The sequence below is a fragment of the Penicillium nucicola genome, assembly GCF_028828085.1.
Source record: "Penicillium nucicola strain IBT 29836 chromosome Unknown utg000003l, whole genome shotgun sequence".
Lineage (NCBI taxonomy): Eukaryota > Fungi > Ascomycota > Eurotiomycetes > Eurotiales > Aspergillaceae > Penicillium > Penicillium nucicola.
Genome location: NW_026643127.1, coordinates 751,948 through 773,846, shown reverse-complemented (window position 1 = coordinate 773,846; position 21,899 = coordinate 751,948). Strand labels below are relative to the sequence as shown.

Sequence of the window (21,899 nt, the reverse complement as noted above, 5' to 3'; positions counted from 1 at the left end):
TCAAGATTCCTCAAAGCTTGAATCTGAAGACTCTGACATTGGCACAGGTGCTCCAATACTTTCCAACCCTCTGGACTTCTCTAGGGCCCCCTTCGAAGACTCATCCTCGGCCGTAGGGTCAACGCCGGCTTCCTTCTTGAGACGCTCATAGTTATCACCAGCCTCCTTGATCATAATCTGGATCTCGACTTCACGATCCGCAATGTCGGCCTTTTCCTTCCGCAATTCTTCCATACGGGCGATCATTTGGGTCTTTGCATTCTGCATGGATGCCAAAGACAAGCGTAGTCTTTCGAAACTGGTAGCAAGTCGAGGCAGTGATGTCATTTTGGGAGGAGTGCTGGCTCGATCGCTACCATTGGAATTGCCATGTCCCATAGCAGCTCTAGTTTGGGCTGCTTCATAGGCAGCCTTTTCTTCGACATCGGAATCATCTTCGTCAGAGATCCCCTCAGCATCATCGATAAGGTCTCGCATAGCCTCGCGGTCCTTTTGTTTCTTTTCGCGTTCTGCCTTACGCCCAAGCGAGATCTTTCCATCCTCCACATATTCCTCAAACCCTTCCGCAAAGTCCTCATCGTCTCGAATGAGTCTTGTATCTGGTGCTGGTTTTTCTCCTCTTGCCACTGCGTCCCATTTATCCACATGTGCAGCGTCATCGTCTTCTAATGAGATGAAGTCCTCCTCGGCACCAGCACCGTGTTCCATGGCCAGACGCGCTCGTCGGGCTTTCTTTTCTCGAATTTCGGCTTCACTAGGAATATGTGATTGTCCCGAGACGGTCATGACCTCTCCAAACTTCGCTGCCACGTCCACGGCCTTGATTGGTTCTTCATCGGTGCTCGTCTTCGGAGTTGAGGGCGTCGAGTCCCGCAGTTCTTTTAAGTAGTCATTGTTATATGTTGGTCGATCTTGATCCCGGTTGACCCGAGCAGAGAGATTTTGTGAAGAAACATGCTGGCCAGCACTTCGTTCCATAGCTTTGCGTCCTAGCCCATGTCGTTTCGGTAGGACAACCTCGCTTTCTTGGTCGTCACCCTCGTTCATCGATGTCTCACTTGGATCGAATGCCATGCGCAACTTGGATTTCGGTTTTGCTTTCGAGCTTGCGGGTCTCTTAACTACTGGCTCTATAGCATACCATCATTAGCACTGTCTGTAAACCAGATCACCAGGAATTAAAAATGGTAGAAACCGATCACTCACCCGGCGCAGCACCGTCATCCTCCTCATCACTGCCTCCGATCTTGCGGGGCTTCCTGCGATTGGCAAACCTGGAACTCATATTGAAATAAGCCAAAGAAAGTGAAGAGAAGAGAAAGTGAATGCGGAGGCAATTTGGTGAAGCTCTTATCGCATATCAGGAACAACCATTATCCGACCCAGCTTCCACCAAACTCCAACTCCGCGATCTCTCGAATCTTGTCAAACCCCCCCAATACCCAACCACATCGCCCAAGATGCCTCAAGCTCAGCCAGAATTGAAGAAGGTGAGTGCTGCTCCCAAGTGACCGCATGTCTGTCGTCCCGGAACCCCTGCTGACAACGCGCTCTTTTCTGCAGTACATGGAGAAGCGGGTCTTCTGCCAACTTAACGGCAACCGCAAGGTCATTGGTATTCTCCGTGGCTACGATGTACGTCCAATACCCCAATCTAAAGATTATGCACTACCGCGACGACACTTGCACGGCGCGAAGAAACGAATTCCGCCCCTGTGATTTACAAAGACTGCAGATCAACAGCGGATAAATGAGCTGACGATACTTTCGTACAGGTGTTCATGAACATCGTCCTGGATGAGGCATATGAAGAGAAGGAGGGCGGAGAGAAGGTTGCCATTGGCATGATCGTATGTCCAACCCCCTTCATGATTAGGGTCTAGGCAACCCAACTAACAATGGCGCGCAGGTGATTCGCGGTAACTCAGTAGTGATGATCGAGGCTCTCGAGCGCATTGACAAATGAGCGACGCAACTACACGATGTACGACGTTTCTTTTCTGATGGAAGGGGCACGCACATAGGCACAACTCCACCAACCGAGTGCCGGGAAAAGATCATAATGCTACTGGGAGTTTCTGGGTCGGTTTCTCTGATGGGAACAATCAAAACCTCTTTTTTCTGTTCTATTTTTTTCTGCTCATTGGCCAGGGCGTACTTTTAGACTACTTTGCAAAGGCTATTCGAATTACTTTTTGACTGATTCCTTGGATTACTGTTGCATGTGGATGCAGAACTAAGGATAACTCATGTTATATTGGGGTTGAAACCATTGCTGAATCGACTGCACACGCCTGGAGCCATGCTGCTATCTATCCTCCCGCTTGATTCCATGGTAGAAAGAAATGAATAATAAAAATGTTTGTAGAATACATGGAATGGGCACTTCGAAATTACACACATATGGGTTCTCAAGTCGGTCTTGAACCAAACTTGAGTTTGAGCTTCAGCGGGCCTCCGCTGGCTGGAGTAGAGGGGGTAGATGCGGCTGGGGTTCTGGGAGTCGCGCTGGGTGTGGAAGAGGGGTTGGGAATGTGAAGTTTGGGGAGCGGAGTGGCAGACGGAGTACCGGGAGTCGTGCCAGTTTTGGACGTTTTGAAGGTAATGCGAGTAGATGGTGGAGGCATGCCTTCTTCGCGCTTCCGTTTGGAGCCCTTTGATGGACCCATGCGGACATTGGTGGATTTGGTAAAGTGCAATTTGCCATGTCCCAGATTTTTGACCTTCCAGTATCGAGGAAGTTTCATCCGTACAAGCTTGGACGTGATGGGATCATAAAGCACGCGGCAAAGATCCATAAGCTCAGATAGTTCCAGAAGGTTCATGGTTGGGGAGTTGCACGCAGCCCACATGTACTCCTTCATAGAACCATCGGAAGCCAGTTCTCTCTTGAGGGCCGTAATGGCTCCTGGAATGGTTTGTCGTCTTGCAATATCATCCCGGCGGATTTCTGTTGTGGATTCTTGTTCGATGATCAGGCCGTCCGCCTGTGTGTTTTCTGATGGTAGGGGACGACCGAATGCAACTTGTGCCAAGGCCTGTCCTAGCAAACCTAGACCCTGATGGCGAATCCAGGCTGAGGAATCGGTCGACAAGGTGAAAATGAGCCAGCGTAGAAGGTCAGGGTTTTGACCAATATCTAGGTCCACCAAACATTGGAATGCCTGGATCCGCAGAAGGTCGTACGTTCCTGCCCGCGTGTAGGGGAGGAATCGCATGAGATCCACTTTGATCATCCTGGCCTGCATGAGTTGCGCCTGGCAATGCAATGCAGCTCGGGAGTAAAGGTTCTGGAAAGAGCTGGCCCATTCATCCATTCGTCGATAACGATCAAACTCGGCGATAGCATCTTTTTCGAGCTGTTCCTCGGCTTGCGTTTCGAGAACTCGTTCCATATCAAAATGATCTAGCTCTTCATCATTTCGTGACTCAGTTCTGCCCAGCATTGCATTACACAATGACTTCATGAGCGAGGCGACGTAAAAGTTGTCAGAGAATTCATTGTTGGAGTTGTCATTGAACTTCAATTTGTCAAAGAGGAACCGTTTTACTCGCAGAGGAGTCTTTCCACTATTGTCGCGCACTTTGGAAATCGCGTCGGGAATCACTTGCTGCAAAATGTAGGCTGCTCGGTCAGAAAAATCGTTTGACCGCGTCATGGGGGAACCCGGGAGACAGAAAAGTTCCTGGAATGCCGTTTCAAGATGGTACAAGCCCACCCAGTCAACTTCATCCTTGGCATGTTTGACCAACGCGCGAGCCGCCGTGACACGAATACCATGGAAGTATCGACTGTCCATAAGAGTTCGAACGAAGATGGTGGAGATGAGAGGATGTTCACGTTGAGCGGCCATGTATTGCAAGGACTGCGATTGTTAGCTTGATGTTTGTATACGGAAATTTCACGGTCTTACCTCAAGCTGTGCCACCACATCTCGATCCTGCTGTAACTGGGAGAGATACATGTATCCTGGCATGCCAAGAGACAACTTGCAGATCCATTCAAAGTCTGCATCCATACGAATCCATTCGTAAGACTCCTGTCCCATTCGCTCTTCGTCCTCCTTTGTCCAGTCAGCCAGGTGCCAAGTTTGTGCTTCTTCCTCTGTTTGGAGAACATCTCCCAAACAGTACAGGAGAACTTCCTCTTGGACCTCGGCATCTCCACTTGCCACAGCCCGCTCCCTTTGCTTCTTGTTGCGCTTAAGCCTCTTGTATTTAGTGTTATACGGAATGTCAAACTTCGTCACTCCTTCTTTGATCTCAACGATATGTTCATATGGTGTACCATCGGCTTCGTGAATTCGAAGGGTCATGGATCCCGTAAACACAGGTTGCACTGCACCTGCATAAACGTGACGAACTTCTTCTTTGACGTCACGGAGAAACGTGTCTTTCTCCAGATCTCGAGGAGGTTGTGGCTCAGCCTGAATTTGTCGGATCATCATCTCTACTACAAGCTTCTTCTTGTTGAATCGTTGACTCGCAGTGAACCGTGGGCATCCTGCACCATAAACCCATTGTTGGAAGAAAACGTCTAGCTTGGCGTGACCCAGTCTCTCGCAAGTCTTCTGGAAGAGAGATGAAGTGACAGCCCCATTAGGCATGTCGCCCATGCGAGAGTTGAGAAACAGTCGAGTAACAATGCGAGACATAGTGGGCTTTCCGCTGGCCTTAGTGAGCCGGCGATCGAGGATCCACAAGACCAAGGGTGCCTTCAGTGCAACAAAGCGGTATTCAGAAGGATCGACCTTGAGGATGTTGCCCATGTCGAAAATGGAAGGACGTTCGTAGTCCAACTCGCAAACCCGGTCAGACATTTGTTTCAGTCTGAAACGATATTCATTGTTTCCGCAAAGGTGCTTCATGAATGTGTCTGTAATGTACCATGCTACACCGACAGTGACCCATGTATCGGCTGGTTCATTTGGAATGATATTAATACCAGACCACTGCGAGGCCAGACCATGCACCAGAGTTCGTGTTGATTCATACATGGGGTCAATCATCTCTGGTGGGAAGAGGAGATGACTGCTGCAAATGGATAAACAAGCAGTGGGAAGACTATCTGTGGGGACGTCGTCCACAAAACAGATCTTGTAGCTGGCGTACGGGTAGGATCCATAAGACAGCGAAAAGAAATCAATAGCCTGGGCCATGGGGAAACTTGTATTCTGAACTTCATCGGCTCGACCTGGAAGACAGAATGCGTGCAAAGGAATGGCGTTCTGTCCAAGCTGTTCGTCTTGGTCACTCTCGCGGAAGTCGGCAAGGTTAACATATTCGAATGGACCAATAGCGAATCCGATTTGTTGAGCTCCCAATGGCGAATATGAGGAAAATGAAACTGTTTTGCGGCTGGGGTCCTTGGGGTCGACAATGTCATCCGTCAGGTCGCCGGAGCAAACCACGGACATATCTAGGCCCTCGTCATCGGCAGAAAGTTGGCGGGTTTGCGGTCGTGGGCGCGACGGTGTCGATGAACCCGGTGCAGTTTTGGACTTGCGGTCAAATACACCACCGAGCGAGCTCGGGCATGTAATCGAAATGTCCCACGAGCATCTCGAGGACGTATCGTCGACACATGGAAACAGGGGACATCCGATACCAGACTCGAGCGAGTTGGTGGTGTACGCATGTGGGTAACGGCGATCTCCATGTTCAACACCGACGAATTGTAAACCATCACGTATGCTTTCAATAACGAATTCAATGTTCACTGTAAGAGCCGAGAATCGCGGGAGGGCTGCTTCTTGCGCCTTTGATCCTCCCGGCCCATCCACATCACCGGCTGTCGATTGAAGGGCGATCTGGTCTTGAGCTTCCGCCGATGATGGATCTAGTTCGTCGATTCGAACGTTTTTGGGAATCGTAATGGCTACCGTGGGCTTCAGAGGGGTCTGGAGTAGGCTGTCGAGCTTGGGGACCAAGCGTTCATGGTATTGGGGTCCGTAGAGTTGGATAGATTCGTAAGGATCCGAGTATTTTGCAGTCGCCTGTTTGCCGTTCACGATGAGTCGCTTGATCTCGCCTTGCCGAAAATTTAACCAGATCGTTCCCAGGTCTTGCCGGTGTGGATGGATGGTAATTTCGGTATTTCCCTTCAAGCTTTTGCTGGCCAGATCGATATCGAGTTCGACCTTTTGATGCCCGACACTGAATCCTAGATCCCAAGCAGGTGCTGCAGCCCCGACGGGCGTATCGACAACACCAGGCATCGTGAAGAGTCCTTAGTGACGAGACGCGCGGGGAGCGCAGGGCAGACCATCCACCGGCATCCCCAATAAGACTCGAAAGGCGATTGTATCGAGGACCGCGCCGAGAAACCGAACGGACGAGAGATGCGAAGACCGTTGCAAGGCGTGAGGTGAAGCTGCAACTGAAGGTGCTGACGAGTGACTGCGCGAAAGATGGTTGTTGAGAAGAGATGGTCGCAGACCGGCGACCGAACTCAAACGACGTTTAAATCACGGGTTGAACGGACAGCGACAATCGACAAAGTAAAACAACACTCGCGTGGTCTGGTCGAGCTTCGTAGGGATCGCGTCCCAATGCGGGAGTGCACGTGATGCCGACCTTGAAAATCCATGTCGAGACATTCCGCTCCTCCTTTTCTCCCCGTATATCGAGTGTTGTTCAGGGCATAAATTGAGTTGTTATTTGCCTTCTTTTCTTGCTTATTTGTTTCCCAGCTGCGCGCCATGAACTGAGGTGTTGCTGAATCCCCCCCCAGACTATACATTGAACTCCGCTTGACGCCCCTCAACTCTCACCATGAGCGCAATCCTTCGGATGGTCCAAGGTATGCGACAAGCAATCATGAAATTGGACCCGAATGTTTGCTAATTATTACCGTTATCTGAATAGAGACCCAAGACTCCCTTTCCGACGATGCCCTTCTGCCCCTTAAGTCGTACAAGTACTCGAGTGTCGACAAATCATTTATCTCCAACTACATCTTGAGACACTATGTACGGAATTCCCAAAAACCAGGTTGCAGACTGATCGCATCTGAACACACAACTGACTTATTCTACGCTTAGTGGAATGCCTTTGTCGAGGTTGTTCCCATGTGGATGGCACCTAACATGGTGACCCTTCTTGGGTTCATGTGGATTGTCGCCAATGTCTTTATCATTGAGATCTTTGTGCCAGATATGGTGGGACCGGTAAGCATTTATTCCTGCTTTTCTGTGAAGTGACGAGTTGACATGGAAACAGGGCCCCGCGTGGATTTATTTCAGTTTCGCTCTTGGCATGTGGATGTAAGAGAACTCAATTGACTGTTACATAGTGTGAATCTCGCTCACAGGACACAGGTACTCGACCCTCGACAATGTGGACGGTAAACAGGCACGACGCACTGGAACATCCAGCGGCCTCGGAGAACTTTTTGAGTTTGTACCACTCTCCGGCCAGCCATGGACGCTTAACTAACAGGCACATAGTCACGGAATCGACTCTCTGAACTGCACTCTTGCCAGTCTGCTTTCAACGGCAGCAATGGGCTTCGGCGCCACGCAACTTGGTGCCTGGACTGCCATTGTCCCCTGTCTGGCCATGTATTTCTCCACCTGGGAGACCTTCCACACCCACACGCTGTACCTTGGCTATTTCAATGGCCCAACTGAGGGTCTTTTGATCGCCATTGGCATTATGATTGCGTCTGGGATTTGGGGACCTGGAATGTGGTCTCAGCCCATTACGGGATTCATCAACATCCCCCAAATCTTTGGTACCGCTTCCATTAAGGATCTGTGGGTGCCGATCTTGCTGGGTGGTTTCTTCCTCGGCCATCTTCCCGGCTGTGTGATGAACGTTGCTGCTGCGCGCAAGAAGCAGGGCTTGGCTTTCACCCCCCTTCTCAAGGAGTGGGTCCCTATGATTGCCTTCACCAGCTGCATCATTGCGTGGCTCTTCTCCCCTCACTCGACCATTCTGTCCGATAACCACCTGGTCCTGTTCTGCTGGGTCATCGCCTTCGTGTTTGGACGTATGACTACTATGATCATCCTGGCCCACTTGCTGAGACAGCCTTTCCCCTTCTGGACTGTTCTGCAAGCCCCACTCATTGGTGGCGCTGTGCTTGTCAACCTTCCCATGCTTGGCTTCCCCGTCATTGCTCCGTGGTTGGAGCTTCTCTACCTCCGTGTTTACCTCGTGTTTGCCTTTGTCATCTACATGCACTGGGCAGTCCTTGTTATTAACCGCATCACCACTTTCCTTGGCATCAACTGCCTGACCATTCGAAAGGATCGCAGTGTTGCCAGAGACCGGGCTTACCGCACTCTCGGTGACGCTCCCCTCGATGAACCCCGCGCCTCCACTGATACCAACAAGACTCATTAGATTGTTTTTCACCGCGCCACCTTACATGCAACACGGATTGATTCCTGAAGGCCGTCTCATTGGGTTGTCCTCCATATTATCATTGCCACCAAAGGACCCGAGCGGATCTTTGAAGATTTTAAAAAGCCAACATCTTGTAATTATGAACATAACCTCTTTCAACATCTCGCTTGAGATGACATGTCTTGAATAACCGAATAACCCCACTCGAGGGCTGGAATTTTGACGAACCTACGCATGGAAACGCATGTCCCCTACACTTTGTACCTACGAGATTATTAATATTTGCGAATAGACAAAAGATTCAAGTTCATTAGTCTTCAGAGAAGCTGAAATCGAAATGCAAATTTTGGAAAGCGTCATAATACAGGAGAATAAAGTATTACAAAAGTCACCAACAGCCCAAACAATCAACGCTGGCAAAAAACACAATCATAACAGAAGAGTCACAAATCAAAGGCAAAAGCAAAGTCGTCCCAATCGTGCAGACTTTTATTTGTTTCCAAGTCCAAGGGCACCAGTCAAACTGCCCAGACCAAGTCCATCAATAATCTTGTCAAGTCCCAGACTTCCAAGAATTCCATTCAACAATCCACCAAGACCAAGTCCATCAAGCAAACGACCAACAAGACCAAGCACACCAGTCAGCAGCAAACCAACAGCAGCAATGATCTGGAACAGAGGCTCGGAGAGCAATCCCCAGAGAGGGTTCAGCTTCTTCTTAGCGTGAGGCATGTCAGCAATGCGTCTCTTGCCGTTGTCAATGGTCTTGACCACGGTCTCAGTGAGATCCTTGATCATGTCGGCGAGTTGGTACTCCTCGGGGGTGGCATCGCGAGAAGCAGCGCGCGCCTTGGCGGTTGCGGCGATACGTCCATCGGGGTCGAGACCACGGATGGCGCCGTTGCATTCTTGGAGAATGCGGCCGCCTTCCTCGAGGAGGGGCTTGACTTGCTGGACGAGTTTCTCTTCGTCGAGCTCGTCCTTGGGGGTGCGGTCGGCTTTTTCGACGGCCTGGGTGTTGTTAGTGTCTTGTTAAATCTCATTGGTTATTGCAGTGGAACTTACATCGGTGATCTGCTTGCAGACTGGCTTGACAGACTCGAGGGTCTGGCTGAGGATGTGGCACATCTTCTCGGCGAGCTGGCGGTCTTGCTCGGCCTTGGCCTGAGCCTCCAGCTCCTCGGGGGTAGGGCCCTCTTCTTCCTCTTCCTCAGGCTCAGGCTCGGGGATGTTCTCGATGAGAGTGCACTCGCCGAGCTTGTTGCCGTCGTTGTCAACGACGAATCCGTTGTCGTCGACAGCCTTGCCAATGAGAGTGGCCAGGTTACCGGAAGTCAGTCGGCCGATGAGGTTGCCATCGGCATCGCGGACTTCACCCTCCTTGTTGACCTTGCGGCCAGCCATGGGGTTGACATCGCGCTTCTTCTCCTCGGGCTCCCAGCGTTCGGCCTTGCCGATGGTGTTGCCGTTCTTGTCGGCGACATCACCATCCTCATCGACGCTGCGGCCCATTAGGCGCTTGGCGTCACCTTCGATGAGACGTCCGATGATCTTGTCACCGGCGGTGACGACACCGTCCTTACCGACGACAGCGTTGTCAAAGCCGAAGAAAGGACCTTCGGCCTTGCCCTGCTCGCCACCGGGGATCAGTTCGGCGCGGCCAACGACCTTACCGTTGTCACCCCAGATCTGGCCCTTGCCGTCGACCTTGCAGCCGGCGAGACGCTTGTCGCCTTCCACAACACGGCCGACAACAGCACCAGTAGTAGGGTCAACAACATTGCCGGACTTGTTGACGACCTTGCCCTCAAGGAGGGAGAGATCCTCCTCCTCGGGTGCCTCCTCAACAGGGGGCTCGTAGGGCTCAGCACGACCCTTGACATTGCCGTACTTGTCAGTGATCTCGCCATCCTCGTCAACAGCGCGACCACGCAGCTTCTTGGGGTCACCCTCAACAAGCTGACCAACGATGGATCCCTCATCGTCTTCGACGAATCCATCCTTGGTTACAACGAGGCTCTCCATGCCAGCGAAGGGGCCTTCGGCCTTGCTGTCAATCTCATCCTCAGGAATGAGCTCAACACGGCCAATGACCTTCTTGCCGTCGTAGATCTCGCCATCTTCGATCTTCCGGCCAGCGAGCTCCTTGGGGTTACCCTCGACCACGCGGCCAATGGGGTATCCCTCAGGTCCAATGACATAGCCGGCCTTGTTGCAAGTAAGACCGTTCAGAGCCGAGAAGTCAGGACCAGCCTCTTCGGGCTCCTCGGGCTCCTCTTCGAGACGCTCAGCGCGACCAATGACGTTGCCCTTGCGGTCGAGGATTTCACCATCCTCATCGACGCCGCGGCCGCTGAGCTTCTTAGCATCGCCTTCAATCAGGCGTCCGACACGGGTGTTGTTCTCGTCTTCAACGAAGCCGTCCTCGTTGACGACCAAGCCTTCGAGTCCCGAGAAGGGTCCCTCTTCGCCTTCGTCGTCTTCGACTGGGAGGGCCTTGGCCTTGCCGATGACATTGCCGCGGTTGTCCCAGAACTGGCCCTTGTCGTCGAGGGTGGCGCCGATCTTGGCAATCTTCTTAGCGTCACCTTCGATCAGCTCACCGACGGGTTTGCCAGTGGTTTGATTGATGATGTAGCCGCGCTTGTTGCAGATGAGACCCTCGAGAGTGTCGAGGCTGGGGACACGCTGCTCGGCATCTTCAGCGGCGTCCTCGAGATCGCCCTCGACACCTTCGGCGGTGTCCTCGGCAGCATCCTTGGCGTCTTCGGCAGTGTCTTCGAGCTCACCCTGGGCGTCTTCAGCGGTGTCTTTAGCGCCCTCGGCGGTCTCCTCGAGATCACCCTCGACACCATCGGCGGCATCATCAGCTGTATCCTTGACGCCGTCGACGTTGTCTTCGAGTTCGATTTTGCCATCTTCGGCAGTCTCTTCAAGATCATCCTGAGCATCTTCAGCAGTGTCCTTGGCGTCGTCGACCAGACCGTCTGCGTTCTTCTTGGACGCATCGACGTCGGGAAGCTCATCGTCATCGACATCCTCTGCGGCCTCGGAGACAGCGTCCTCGGCATCGTCGACGGCACCCTCAGCGTCATCGGCGACACCGTCAACAGCGCTCTTGGCTTGGTCGGTAGGGAGGTTATCGTGAGCATCCTCGAATTCATCCTCGACATCATCCTTGACGCCATCAACCTTATCGGTGGCATCGTGGGCAGTCTCTTCGATGACCTTCTTCTGCTCCTCAATGGGAACAAGATCAACACGACCAATGGCATCACCTTCATCATCAACAATCTCACCCTCCTCGTTGAGGGTGAAACCAATCAAATCCTCCCAGTCGCCTTCAACAATGCGACCAACAGTCTGACCAGCAGCATTCTTGATAACACCACCATCAGAGACAGGCAGACCCTCCAGCTGGGCAAGATCCGTAACAACATTCTCCAGATCTCCCACCTTAGACTGCGCCTCATCAGGAATATTCTTCGCCTGATCAGCCAGCTCGTGCAAAATATCAACACGGCCAATCAAGTCCCCATCCTCGTCGACAATCTCGCCATCGTCACCAACAGTCTGCCCAACGAGATCTTCAGCATCGCCCTCAACAACCTGCCCAATAGGGTTCCCATCCTGTCCAAGAATGTTGCCCCCGTCAGCAACCTCCAGACCCTTCAACGCAGACAGGTCAAAAGGCACAGGCAGGCCGTCAGTAGCAGGCAGCTTATCAGTCGCATCCTTGGCGCCATTCTGGACAGTCTCAACACCCTCCGCGGCTGTATCCTTAGCCTTGCCAGCGACGCCCCCGGCAAGACCCTTGGCCTTACCAGTCAACCCGGACGCAGCGCGGCCGAGGGGCGCGGCGGAGCCGGACGCCTCTGAGGCGACATCGTCTGGCGGGGATCTTGGGCGGCGCTGCTCAGAGGAGGAGGTCTTTTTCTTGGACTTGGGGGAGGGGGTCTCGGGGATGGAGACTTCGTCGTCCTCGATCGGCTCGGGAGCCTTCTGAGAGAGTTTGCGGGGTGTGCTCTTCTTCAGAGACTTGGGGTTGGGGCTGGCTTGGGTTGTGCTGGGCTTGGAGGCCGCGCTGGACCCGGAGCCTTTGCGGACCTTGGCGGGCGTGTTGGTCTTGGAGCCCAGCTTGGGAGGGGCTTTGTTCACTGCGGGGGAGGCCATTGTTGTGGTGTGGTTGGATGTGGTGTTGTTTGGTCGGTGTGATAGATCGAGATTACAATTAAATCAGGTCAAATCAAATCAAATCAAATCAATCAAAGTGAATAGAATAGAACAATTCCAGGCGCTTGCGTGAGAGGCGTGACGTATAGTTCGTGAGAGGCAGGGAGATAATAATAATACAATAATCCCAGGACAGGTATCGATAGGTAAGTAGTCCAGGTCTGGGACGAATAGGAGTATAGCAGGGAGGTATTTCTAGTGTGAATAGAAAAGCGTAAAGTGAAAAGTAATTCGGGGAACTCAAGAGGTTCGAGAGTTATGTTTATAAGTAGTATCCAAGGATTCTGATATCATTGCAGTATGGCGAGCATCACAGGTGTCTATATAGGTAACCAGGCTCACCAGTCGGGCCCACTACGTCATGGGGCCCGTTGATATCATAGCTTTGCTTTGCTGCTTGTCATCCCTGTTCGAGAGAGGATCGTCCCCAGAGTCAATCTGGATGGGTGCACGGTTGCATGGCAGTGGCTGAAGGGGATGGTACTGTAGGGCGGTAAATAGCATCATCTGCATCATACGAGTGGGTCGATGGGATGAGGGATCAGTTGAGAATTTCGTTGATCCAGAGGTTGTTGCAGGGCCAGCGCTCCAATCAGGGGGGTTAGGGCTGGGGTGTATGGGGGATGGGGGCTGAATCGGGATAGAGGAGGAGGAGGAGGTGGAGTTTTGTGCTTGTCTGGTTCTGGCGGACGTTGTACTACTTTGGGACTATAGGAGGAGATGATGGGATATCAAGAGCAAAGAATGTCCTGTAGCGCTGGCGATGTGTGGATTGTTGCACGGATGATGGCATCTAGAGCAGAATGGTAGATATGTCGGTCCTTACTGCGTGTGCACACTCCCAGGTATACCCTATGTCATGTTCCTGAACATCCTGGGAGTATACGCGGCCGAGTCAAGAATGCAGAAAAAGAAGAATTGGAGACTGGGAAAGCAATGTGAGTGGTCAACTGTCAGAACAGCATCATCCATGGAAAGACCCCGGGCCACGCTATACGAAACATGGACATGCGTGGGTGGACAAATCACAGTCGGTTCTGGCCTCTCCAGTGGCTGCAGCCTCCACTGGCATTTGCCTCCACTGTCAGGCTGTCATCCCCTGTCACTGTCCCTGTTCTGTGGCTGAGGATTTTATTCGGTTCGTATACTTGTCAACTCTCTCCTTGACCTGCGAATCATCATTACATCACAGCTGCAAGAACTGCACAGGACGTGTCAGACAGTGCGACTATACAACGTTTTACCCTAGGTAGTATCGTCCACCTATTAACCTATATCATCTTGGACATGGCTCTCTCTACAAATATAAAAGCCTCGTCTGTGTTCAACCTTGAATAGTTCACACAGATGACGTCCAACCTGTTACCAACTCCAGTGGTCAATCGCACAAGAGATGAAAGACAGGCGGCGTGTGCATCGGGTCTCGGCCGGATGAGATCATTTTAATTTATCCAAGTGGAGTGTTCAGCCACTCAAGTCATCGGTCTCCGGTTCACAATTCAAGGCACAGTCTCAACCAAACTGTCGACAGAAGCGTTTCAGCCTTAACCAGTGGGAATATGTGGCAGGTTATAGTCCCGGTTGGAAGGTCGGAATGGAAAAATTCCAACGTAACTGAAGACCGTTAGACGTGGAGCAAGGAAATCTCCGAAATCAAGATTGACTAGCGTGGGGTCTGTGCGTCCCGATGGTCTAGAAGTATACACTGCACTGGTTGGCACTGGTTGGCACTGGAGAACTTGTTCGGGCCTGGAATTTGGGAGCAGTTCGTACAGTAGAACTTGTTCTGGAATATATTATGTGCAAGTTCATGAGTTTGGCTCCAGCGGTTTGATTTCTGTCTGAATAGACACGGAGTCTACCCACTGGAGCAGCATATGCCCGCCAATATCAAGCTACAATTGCCAGAGCTGGGCACTATCAAATAATGTATGGTAGACAGAAACGACCCATATACTGTAGACTGCTCCCATCCCCGATCGCAATCGGGGTGTTCTATTTCTATCCGAATGACATACACTGTAGCCACTCTTCGCCACCCTGATAACGTTCTGGCCCAAGTAGGAGATGATCAACATGTTAGGTTTCCATGTTCCAAAGTCAATTAAATTACTTCTGCCTCATCATTGACGATGAATGTAACATGCTCCAAGAGTTGACTGCCCACAGGACAGTAGGAAGCTAACCATGTGGGAAATGTGGCTGGTGCATTTGCCTCAGCCACAATGTGTGGAGCTCCCCACCGCCCGATAGCCCTTAATTTGGATGCACGATGGGATTTAGCTCATCTTCAGCTCCAATTTGTGGTGCTTATCGACGAAAGTGGTAGTCAGTGAAATGATGTAATACCCTTCTTTCCTACAGGAGATATCCAACCAGCAGAATCATGTCATTCCAGTACTTTGAACGCGATCAGTACCAACAACGCAACCCCAAATCGGACATATAACATTCACCCTACAGTATAACCAGTTTCAATCCAAATGAACCAACCCCTAATTTCCCCAAAACAAGAAATCCAGCCCAAAAACCAGGAACACCCTCCCCAAGGCACCCCCCAAGCAAAGCACCCCTGCCACAATGAAACAAAGCCAAGTACAGTACCGTAACCTAACCAAGCACCTGCGGCTTCCGATTGATCCCCTCCCTCGGCCCATACTTCCAAAGCAGCGTATCCCTGTACAGCACACACGTCCCCGAGCCAGGAACATGATTCGAACCCATATGCCTCTCCTCACGCAAGTGGCATTGAACCCACTCCCAGTCCCCACGCTTGGGATGATCCGGATCCTTAAACTTGATCTGCAGCGCCTTCGATCTCCAGGAGGCTTCTTCGCCCGTCCCTAGGTGCACGCGCGTTACGCCCATGCAGGCGGCGGGCTTCGGGTCGAATCCATCGCTCGTGACGGAGACTTTGTGCAGGTATGCGAAGTCTCGGTCTGTGATTGTCATGATGTGCGCGCCGGAGTCTTTCACGTAGCTGAATGGGTGACTTTGCACTGTGTCGTTGAGCCGGATTTCGATGTGTGACTGGGTGGAATAGGGCGTGTTAGATGCATTGAATAAGTTACATGTACCGTACAGTATGGGACTGGTCTGTTTAGTGTGGGCAGGAGGGTCGACTTACGGTTGGTCCTACCGCTGGAGATGTAGGGCTGAGTAGGCTGTTCGAATCGATATTTGCTCCATTGAGTGTGCCGCTGTTTGGCGTGATCTCCTTGAGGTGAATCTTTCCGGCTTTGGGGCCCTGCAGTAGTCGGCTCTCGTTAGTGTGTTCCTTTCGTATCAGATGACGCAGATAACTTACCCCTTCAACCCAGAATCCAACATGGCCCTTGTGCTTTGTGCTGATGGCTAGGAATTCACTCCATTGGAATGGGCGTGGTTGGCATAGTTGCTTGCCCTTTGACCAGTAAGTTACTAGACCTGCATTCCACTCCAGATCCCCAATCGTGTACGCTTTCATTAAAGCATCGACGCTGACGAGTTGCTCGTCGTCGTCATCGTCCTCGAGCCAGCCTCTTATGTGTTCCAGATCGTCCAGACGCTGAACCACGTCCCAGCTGAGGTCGTCTGCTTCTTCCTCCATCATTTCACTGCGTGAATGTCAGTCTGTCGAGACTTCCACATCTTCATCTCATGAGAAAACATACTCGCGATCTGCCATCATTTTCAGGTATTTCTTCAAACGCTTCTCGAAAATAGCAGGCATGATATTGGCTTCGATCCTCTCATGGCATCGTTTAATCTGGCGGTCAATGTCACTATCAACAGTCAGATATGTCTTCGGGGCAAATTGATTCAATCCTGATCCACTTACTTAGGATCAAGGTCTGGGTCGTGCGAACTCCATCCCGGTGGGACGTTCTTCATATCGGTGATCGACTCGTCTCCTTCATGTTTCCACGATTGCTTCTTCGGTCGTGGAAGAACCTCAGGTTTCCATATTTCCACGTAGGATTTATCAAGGTCTTTGGGGATATTATCGTCTTTAGGCTTCGCTTTCGCAACTTTTGCGGCTCTTGCTGTCATTCCAACCTTCAAGGCTTTCGCAACTACGGCCTTTTTCGCTGCGGTTGCTTTTTTGGTGATGCGACCGGTCACTTTTTCGGGCTTCAGGGGATTAATGTCTTCATTGTAGAAACCGGCTGGTTTGGCTTTTGCTCGAAGGGAATAGCGCATGTTGGAATTATCAAATAAAGATGAGGTGGTGGTTGTACTCGAACAGTAGCTCCGATATATATCTGGAAGCTACCACCGTCCTGCGAGGGAGGTTTGCGAACAAAGAAAAATTTGAAACTTTCGGGAAGCTACAAGATGGGTCTTTGGTCAAAGACAACTCGGCTGTCTTTCAAAGACTAACTATTTTATCTATTTTGGAACAAAGAATTGGAGGTGTTAAAGAGAGCAGATCTGTATAGTAAATGATCCGGTATAGAATCATCGTATCCTCCCGCACGTAGAAAATCGAGAGGTCTTCTTTTAGATATAGTGTGGCTGTCTTTTTCGCAAAATCTCCATCCGACTTGCGAAGCTATTCAGTATTTTCTGATGGTGAATGGGAAGAGGTCCGCGGGAGGATGAGGACGGCAAGGAATGACCAGCGTGTAAGGAATGAATCGAAGACCTCCATTATTGCTTCTTTTTCTCGTTGATCTTACTCTACGTATCGGATGGATCGAAATAAGTTTCGTAACCTGCAGTCCCTAGATTTCTTCTTAAACCCTAACGTTATATCAAAATACATTTATTCACGTTCGTTCTAGCGTGTTTTAGAATTTCAAAGTGTATTGTATGCGCTGATACAGTGTAAGTTAACAGAAGTATTTGACCTTTGACTTTGAAAGAACAGCGACGGCCGCTTATGTCCAAGCTGCTGCCATTTCCAAACAGCACGAGCACATTAATTAATCATGCCCTTAATCCTCTCCTAATTATTAGAATTCACGTGGGGCCAAAGTTCAGTGGTTATAGAGCACAGTGCCGCGGGAAGAAACACCCTTTCTCGCTTTGAACTAGTTTTCTGCTTGTGTGTTCTTGTGCCTGTTTTCCTTCTTTCATGGAATGCTCACTGGAACTGCTGTACTTGATTTGAAAATGTCATCAAAATAATTTTTCTTCTCAAGGGGTCAACTTTGCACGTTCTCTCCACGTTATTGAAGCAACTCCAACTAATCTTATAGGGTATCTTACGGTCTACATAGGGAGCATCATTAATATCTACATGTAAGCTCTACTAGGCTATCTCTATAGCTTAGGCTCTCTAGGGTCCCAGCTTCAGCTCGACTCCGTCTCGCTGGTCCTGGGCGGCGCTATGTCTTCCTCTCGCGAGGAACCGACATTGCTGTAGGGCAAAAAGACTAGTTCCTTTGCAAATCGTGGTAAAACGGGCCCAACGTTCCTGATCTCAAGGAAACTTGTCTGTAGAATTTGGCATGGCGTACTTGTTGATCAAATACGAGCTTTCGACCACAATATGTTCTGTCTTCTTGACACGCACTTTGTATGAAGTATTGTGAGGCCAAAACGGTATTTACAGATACCACTATATGACCCCACAGATTCTGCATAATACACGATCGTAGCATAGATCTCAGGGGTGTCAGCCTTGATGTGGGGACGAGCCGACATTATTGCTAGTTCCGGGCTGAGACGGGACTCATTACTAAAGGAAATGTCTGCATACAGACAAGAGCTAAGATGGCCCCACTAGGGCAGAATTTATTCTTCTGCTATCGTTATTTGGATCGGAAAACTGAAGGAAAAAGATCTAGAAGATAACGTATCCAACGCAAGGTTACCTGGACAGGCATGTAAGTCGAGGTGCAGCCACAATTCGACATAATGTAAATTGTTCCTTCGGTTGTGAATTTTCATTCTCCCATTTTGCTTTTGAAAGGCTAAACACAGCACGGTGCGGCAAGAAAAGTACAGCCTATCTCATCTTTGCCGAGGTTACATCAATGATAGATGTCAATTGCTTAGAGGGGATAACAGGATGTCTGATCTCTCTCGTTTTATTAGGGCAAACTGACATGTTCGTGTCGGACTTACCCGTGATGGTCCTCTTGGACCCTTTCCGGCCTATCCGCTGCGCGGGAGAAGACGCGGCTCATAAATAAGTTAATACAGGGGATGGATGGATTAAGTATGTGCGGATATCGAAGTCCACTCAAGCGGCGTTCTGGCGGATATCGTCTCATTCAAACGGAGCGATCGACAAGCCTCATCCTATAACCGAGATTTTTACTAGATCAAATCTCCACACTGATAGCTCCGTATGATTGAACGCATACTGCTCGCTTTCCAGAAGGTAGATAATTCCCACTCTTTCTCCAACCTTCCCTTCACCAGACTTCCTTCTCTGACGTGATTGTTCGGGGATTTTGCACAGAGTTTCAATGCCCGGGATTGTGGAAAAGCGCTGGATGTGAAATTGTAGACTGTGGTGCCAGGTGGGGATGGTACCCACCAAGCTTCCTGTAGAAAATCCTCGTTATGATCTTGATCTACGAGCTCGAGATACTACTGAGGAGTAATTAACCCTTACAGTCCTTAGCACAGTTCACTAATGGCGCTCCTGCTCGGTCCACTCACCGCGTCGTACTGTACATCCATACGAGAGGAGTAGATACTTCCGTGGATGGATCGGTGGGCTGCCTTACCAGACTGTCGGATTCCTAACCCACCTATTCCTGAGCAAGAAATCGATTGCCTATCCCGCGTCTGGGAATGGTGGCGCTGCTGAGGTTCGAAATTGGGATATTCAGAGGGATTGCCATCGAATTCATCTTTCATTTAGGGATCAATCATTCAAGTTTGCCTTTTACCTTCTGGGATCCTAATTTTCTTGTCAGACTGAGTCAGTTAAATCTTTATAAATGATACTAAATGAAAGCAAGACACGCTTTTTGTCCTTTCCAATTGCTTGCTCCATGGACCAAAATCTGAACGCTCACATCCCCCTTATCAAATGTACTTGCAGAGTCGCTGTCATGCGGTTTCAGTTCTCTTCGATGTTACCTATAGCATGACCCATTCTTTGGGTCTCCGTTCGAACCGGTGGTAGCTGAATGGGACCGCTCTTGGTCCCACACTTAAAAAAAGCCCTTTGTCGTCAAACAACAATGTCTACCATGCATGATATTGGAATGAGACAACAGGTGGATATTCACAAGGCTCCGTCTTCAGTGACTGAGCAAGGGCTGTAGGATTCCCAAACCAGAAAAGTATGTAATCGTCGGTTGTTTCTTTCCTAGGCCGAAATGTGATTATAGCCTTTATCCATGGTACCTGTGGGTACAACTGGCCTTTTAAAGCAATGTTCCAAATACTACTGGTTGCTGCTAATTGTCTAGTAGAAAATTTGGGCGATCATCCTGATCAGCCAGTCTATGTGGACATGTTGTTATGACCCGTCGTCTAGCTCATAGATCCTACTGGTCTAGTGTCGCCGGCGTTTCTCGGGAATGGAGTCGCTTGATTTCCGCTGAGTTCTTTCCACATTCGGAGTATAGTTGTATTGGTCAGGGGCAAGTGCTCATTTCATATTTTCGACAACTTATCCACACAGCATTATAAAGGCTGGTCCCCTCGTAGAGCAGTGAACGATCATTAGAAGTTTTCATTCTGTTCATTAGAAAGGACCGACAACACTTAAAATGAAGTTCACCCTCTCTGTCCTTCCGCTTGTTGCGGCCGTGTCTGCTTCTTGTCTTCACGGAACCTCTCTTTTGCCGCGTGCAGCCGATGGCACTGTTGATATCAATGCCTATAACTACACCAACGCCGGTGGACCTCTCAACTGGTACGGCTTGGACACGGAGAAGAACTCTGCTTGCTCCCAGGGCAAGCGCCAGTCCCCCATCGACATCGTCACCGATGATATCAACTATGCCACTGCCGACTCTCTTCGCTTCAACGTCCCTAACGCTGATAACGCCAAGTTTGAGAACTTGGGCTCCGGCCTCGAGGTCGTTCTGACCAACGGTACTCTTGTTACTAGCAAGGGATCATATCAGCTTGCTCAGTTCCACTTCCATACTCCTAGCGAGCACCGTGTCAACGAGGAGCACTTCCCTATGGAAGTTCACTTTGTCTTCGAGAACTCCTGTATGTATAAATCTATATCTCTGGTGCTAATATCAACTACTAACTCTCATAATAGCTGGCGATATTGCTGTTGTTGGTTTCCTCTTCCAGCTCTCCCAGTTCGGCTACTCTACCCCCCTGTTCGACTCCGTCTTTGCTCACATCGAGGACATCGCCACTCCCGGTACTTATACCAAGACTGGAACCCTGAACTTCGCCGCTCTCGCAAGCCACCTGAAGTCTCACGGTATCTACGAGTACTCCGGCTCCCTCACCACTCCTCCTTGCTCTGAGAACGTTGCTTGGTTCGTCAGCACCGAGCCTCTGCCTCTCAACGTTCAGAGCTACAACGCTGTCAAGAAGGTTCTCAAGTTCAACGCTCGTTACACCCAGAACGCCCTTGGCCAGGATAACCTCCTCGAGGTCGCTGCCAAGTCCCTGAACTAAATGACTGCCTTGAAGCATGACCATATCTACTTCAAGTTAAAAGTTGCGGCCTAATTTATCGGACAATTATAATTATAATTTATGTATTTATTCAAATGTATCATGGAATTGACTTAGGTGAAACACAAATACCTCTCAGATATTATTTGACTCGAAGCCAAAGTCAGGGGATATTCATCAATTGCAGTGGTCCTCCACAATTCTCCGCGGAAATACCAAATTTGCCAAGATCGGCAGTTCACCTTTGACTTTGTGGCTGGCGGGGCTCAGATACAAAAAAGGAAGTCTTGACAGGCACAAGCATTACCAAGAGCTCAACTAGTCCCGATGTTTTATATGAATGTGGAGATCTCGTATGCCAGTGTACTCCGGTATCTCCGCAGATTCTGGCATTTGATCATCACTCGATGAAGTGTCTAGCTTCTCTTTGGGTTGCATTATGCTCTAAATCTGCCTAACTTCCTTGTCTGTTTCTCTCTCTATTGCGCGAAGATACTGATGCTCTCCCCTGGTCGAACGGGGATGGCAGTACTGTAGATACGGTAATACAGTACATAATTACAGTATATCTGTACTGGGCTACAAATACAGTACCGATGATACGCCGCTGTACCGTTTAAGTCAACATGGTGCCGATCAACATTTTCCTGACAGAAGGAATACCTTGTTCTTTGCATGAAACATCCATAAAGCGCGAAAAACAAATGTGCTGTATGGTAAAAATGGTAATTTGTCAAATTAAGTAGAAGGCTCACAATTTCCTACTTTGTTGACTT

The 21,899-nt window shown here is 50.1% G+C and overlaps 7 protein-coding genes across 7 annotated transcripts; 3 read left to right on the top strand and 4 right to left on the bottom strand.

The window, feature by feature from the left end:
* On the bottom strand, positions 1-1,285 carry N7511_003871 (uncharacterized protein; the record flags this gene model as incomplete). Its single annotated transcript, XM_057126296.1, has 2 exons — positions 1-1,130; positions 1,207-1,285. 2 exons carry the CDS (start codon positions 1,283-1,285, stop codon positions 1-3), a joined length of 1,209 nt encoding a protein of 402 aa, XP_056985186.1.
* Positions 1,286-1,460: 175 nt separating this feature from the next.
* On the top strand, positions 1,461-1,966 carry N7511_003870 (putative small nuclear ribonucleoprotein SmG; the record flags this gene model as incomplete). The annotated part of the gene is made up of 4 exons (XM_057126295.1): positions 1,461-1,490; positions 1,564-1,635; positions 1,776-1,850; positions 1,910-1,966. The coding sequence occupies 4 exons, from the start codon at positions 1,461-1,463 to the stop codon at positions 1,964-1,966; spliced, it is 234 nt and encodes a 77-aa protein (XP_056985185.1).
* A 445-nt stretch (positions 1,967-2,411) lies between these two features.
* N7511_003869 (transcription initiation factor TFIID subunit TAF2) lies at positions 2,412-6,218 on the bottom strand (the record flags this gene model as incomplete). The annotated part of the gene is made up of 2 exons (XM_057126294.1): positions 2,412-3,866; positions 3,915-6,218. The coding sequence occupies 2 exons, from the start codon at positions 6,216-6,218 to the stop codon at positions 2,412-2,414; spliced, it is 3,759 nt and encodes a 1,252-aa protein (XP_056985184.1).
* A 556-nt stretch (positions 6,219-6,774) lies between these two features.
* On the top strand, positions 6,775-8,349 carry N7511_003868 (uncharacterized protein; the record flags this gene model as incomplete). Its single annotated transcript, XM_057126293.1, has 6 exons — positions 6,775-6,802; positions 6,868-6,971; positions 7,044-7,169; positions 7,222-7,265; positions 7,320-7,397; positions 7,449-8,349. The coding sequence occupies 6 exons, from the start codon at positions 6,775-6,777 to the stop codon at positions 8,347-8,349; spliced, it is 1,281 nt and encodes a 426-aa protein (XP_056985183.1).
* Positions 8,350-8,841: 492 nt separating this feature from the next.
* N7511_003867 (LEA domain protein) lies at positions 8,842-12,525 on the bottom strand (the record flags this gene model as incomplete). Its single annotated transcript, XM_057126292.1, has 2 exons — positions 8,842-9,363; positions 9,418-12,525. The coding sequence occupies 2 exons, from the start codon at positions 12,523-12,525 to the stop codon at positions 8,842-8,844; spliced, it is 3,630 nt and encodes a 1,209-aa protein (XP_056985182.1).
* A 2,670-nt stretch (positions 12,526-15,195) lies between these two features.
* N7511_003866 (uncharacterized protein) lies at positions 15,196-16,767 on the bottom strand (the record flags this gene model as incomplete). The annotated part of the gene is made up of 4 exons (XM_057126291.1): positions 15,196-15,615; positions 15,713-16,181; positions 16,239-16,349; positions 16,406-16,767. The coding sequence occupies 4 exons, from the start codon at positions 16,765-16,767 to the stop codon at positions 15,196-15,198; spliced, it is 1,362 nt and encodes a 453-aa protein (XP_056985181.1).
* A 3,479-nt stretch (positions 16,768-20,246) lies between these two features.
* On the top strand, positions 20,247-21,123 carry N7511_003865 (carbonic anhydrase family protein; the record flags this gene model as incomplete). Its single annotated transcript, XM_057126290.1, has 2 exons — positions 20,247-20,697; positions 20,753-21,123. The coding sequence occupies 2 exons, from the start codon at positions 20,247-20,249 to the stop codon at positions 21,121-21,123; spliced, it is 822 nt and encodes a 273-aa protein (XP_056985180.1).
* Between the last annotated feature and the right edge of the window lie 776 nt (positions 21,124-21,899).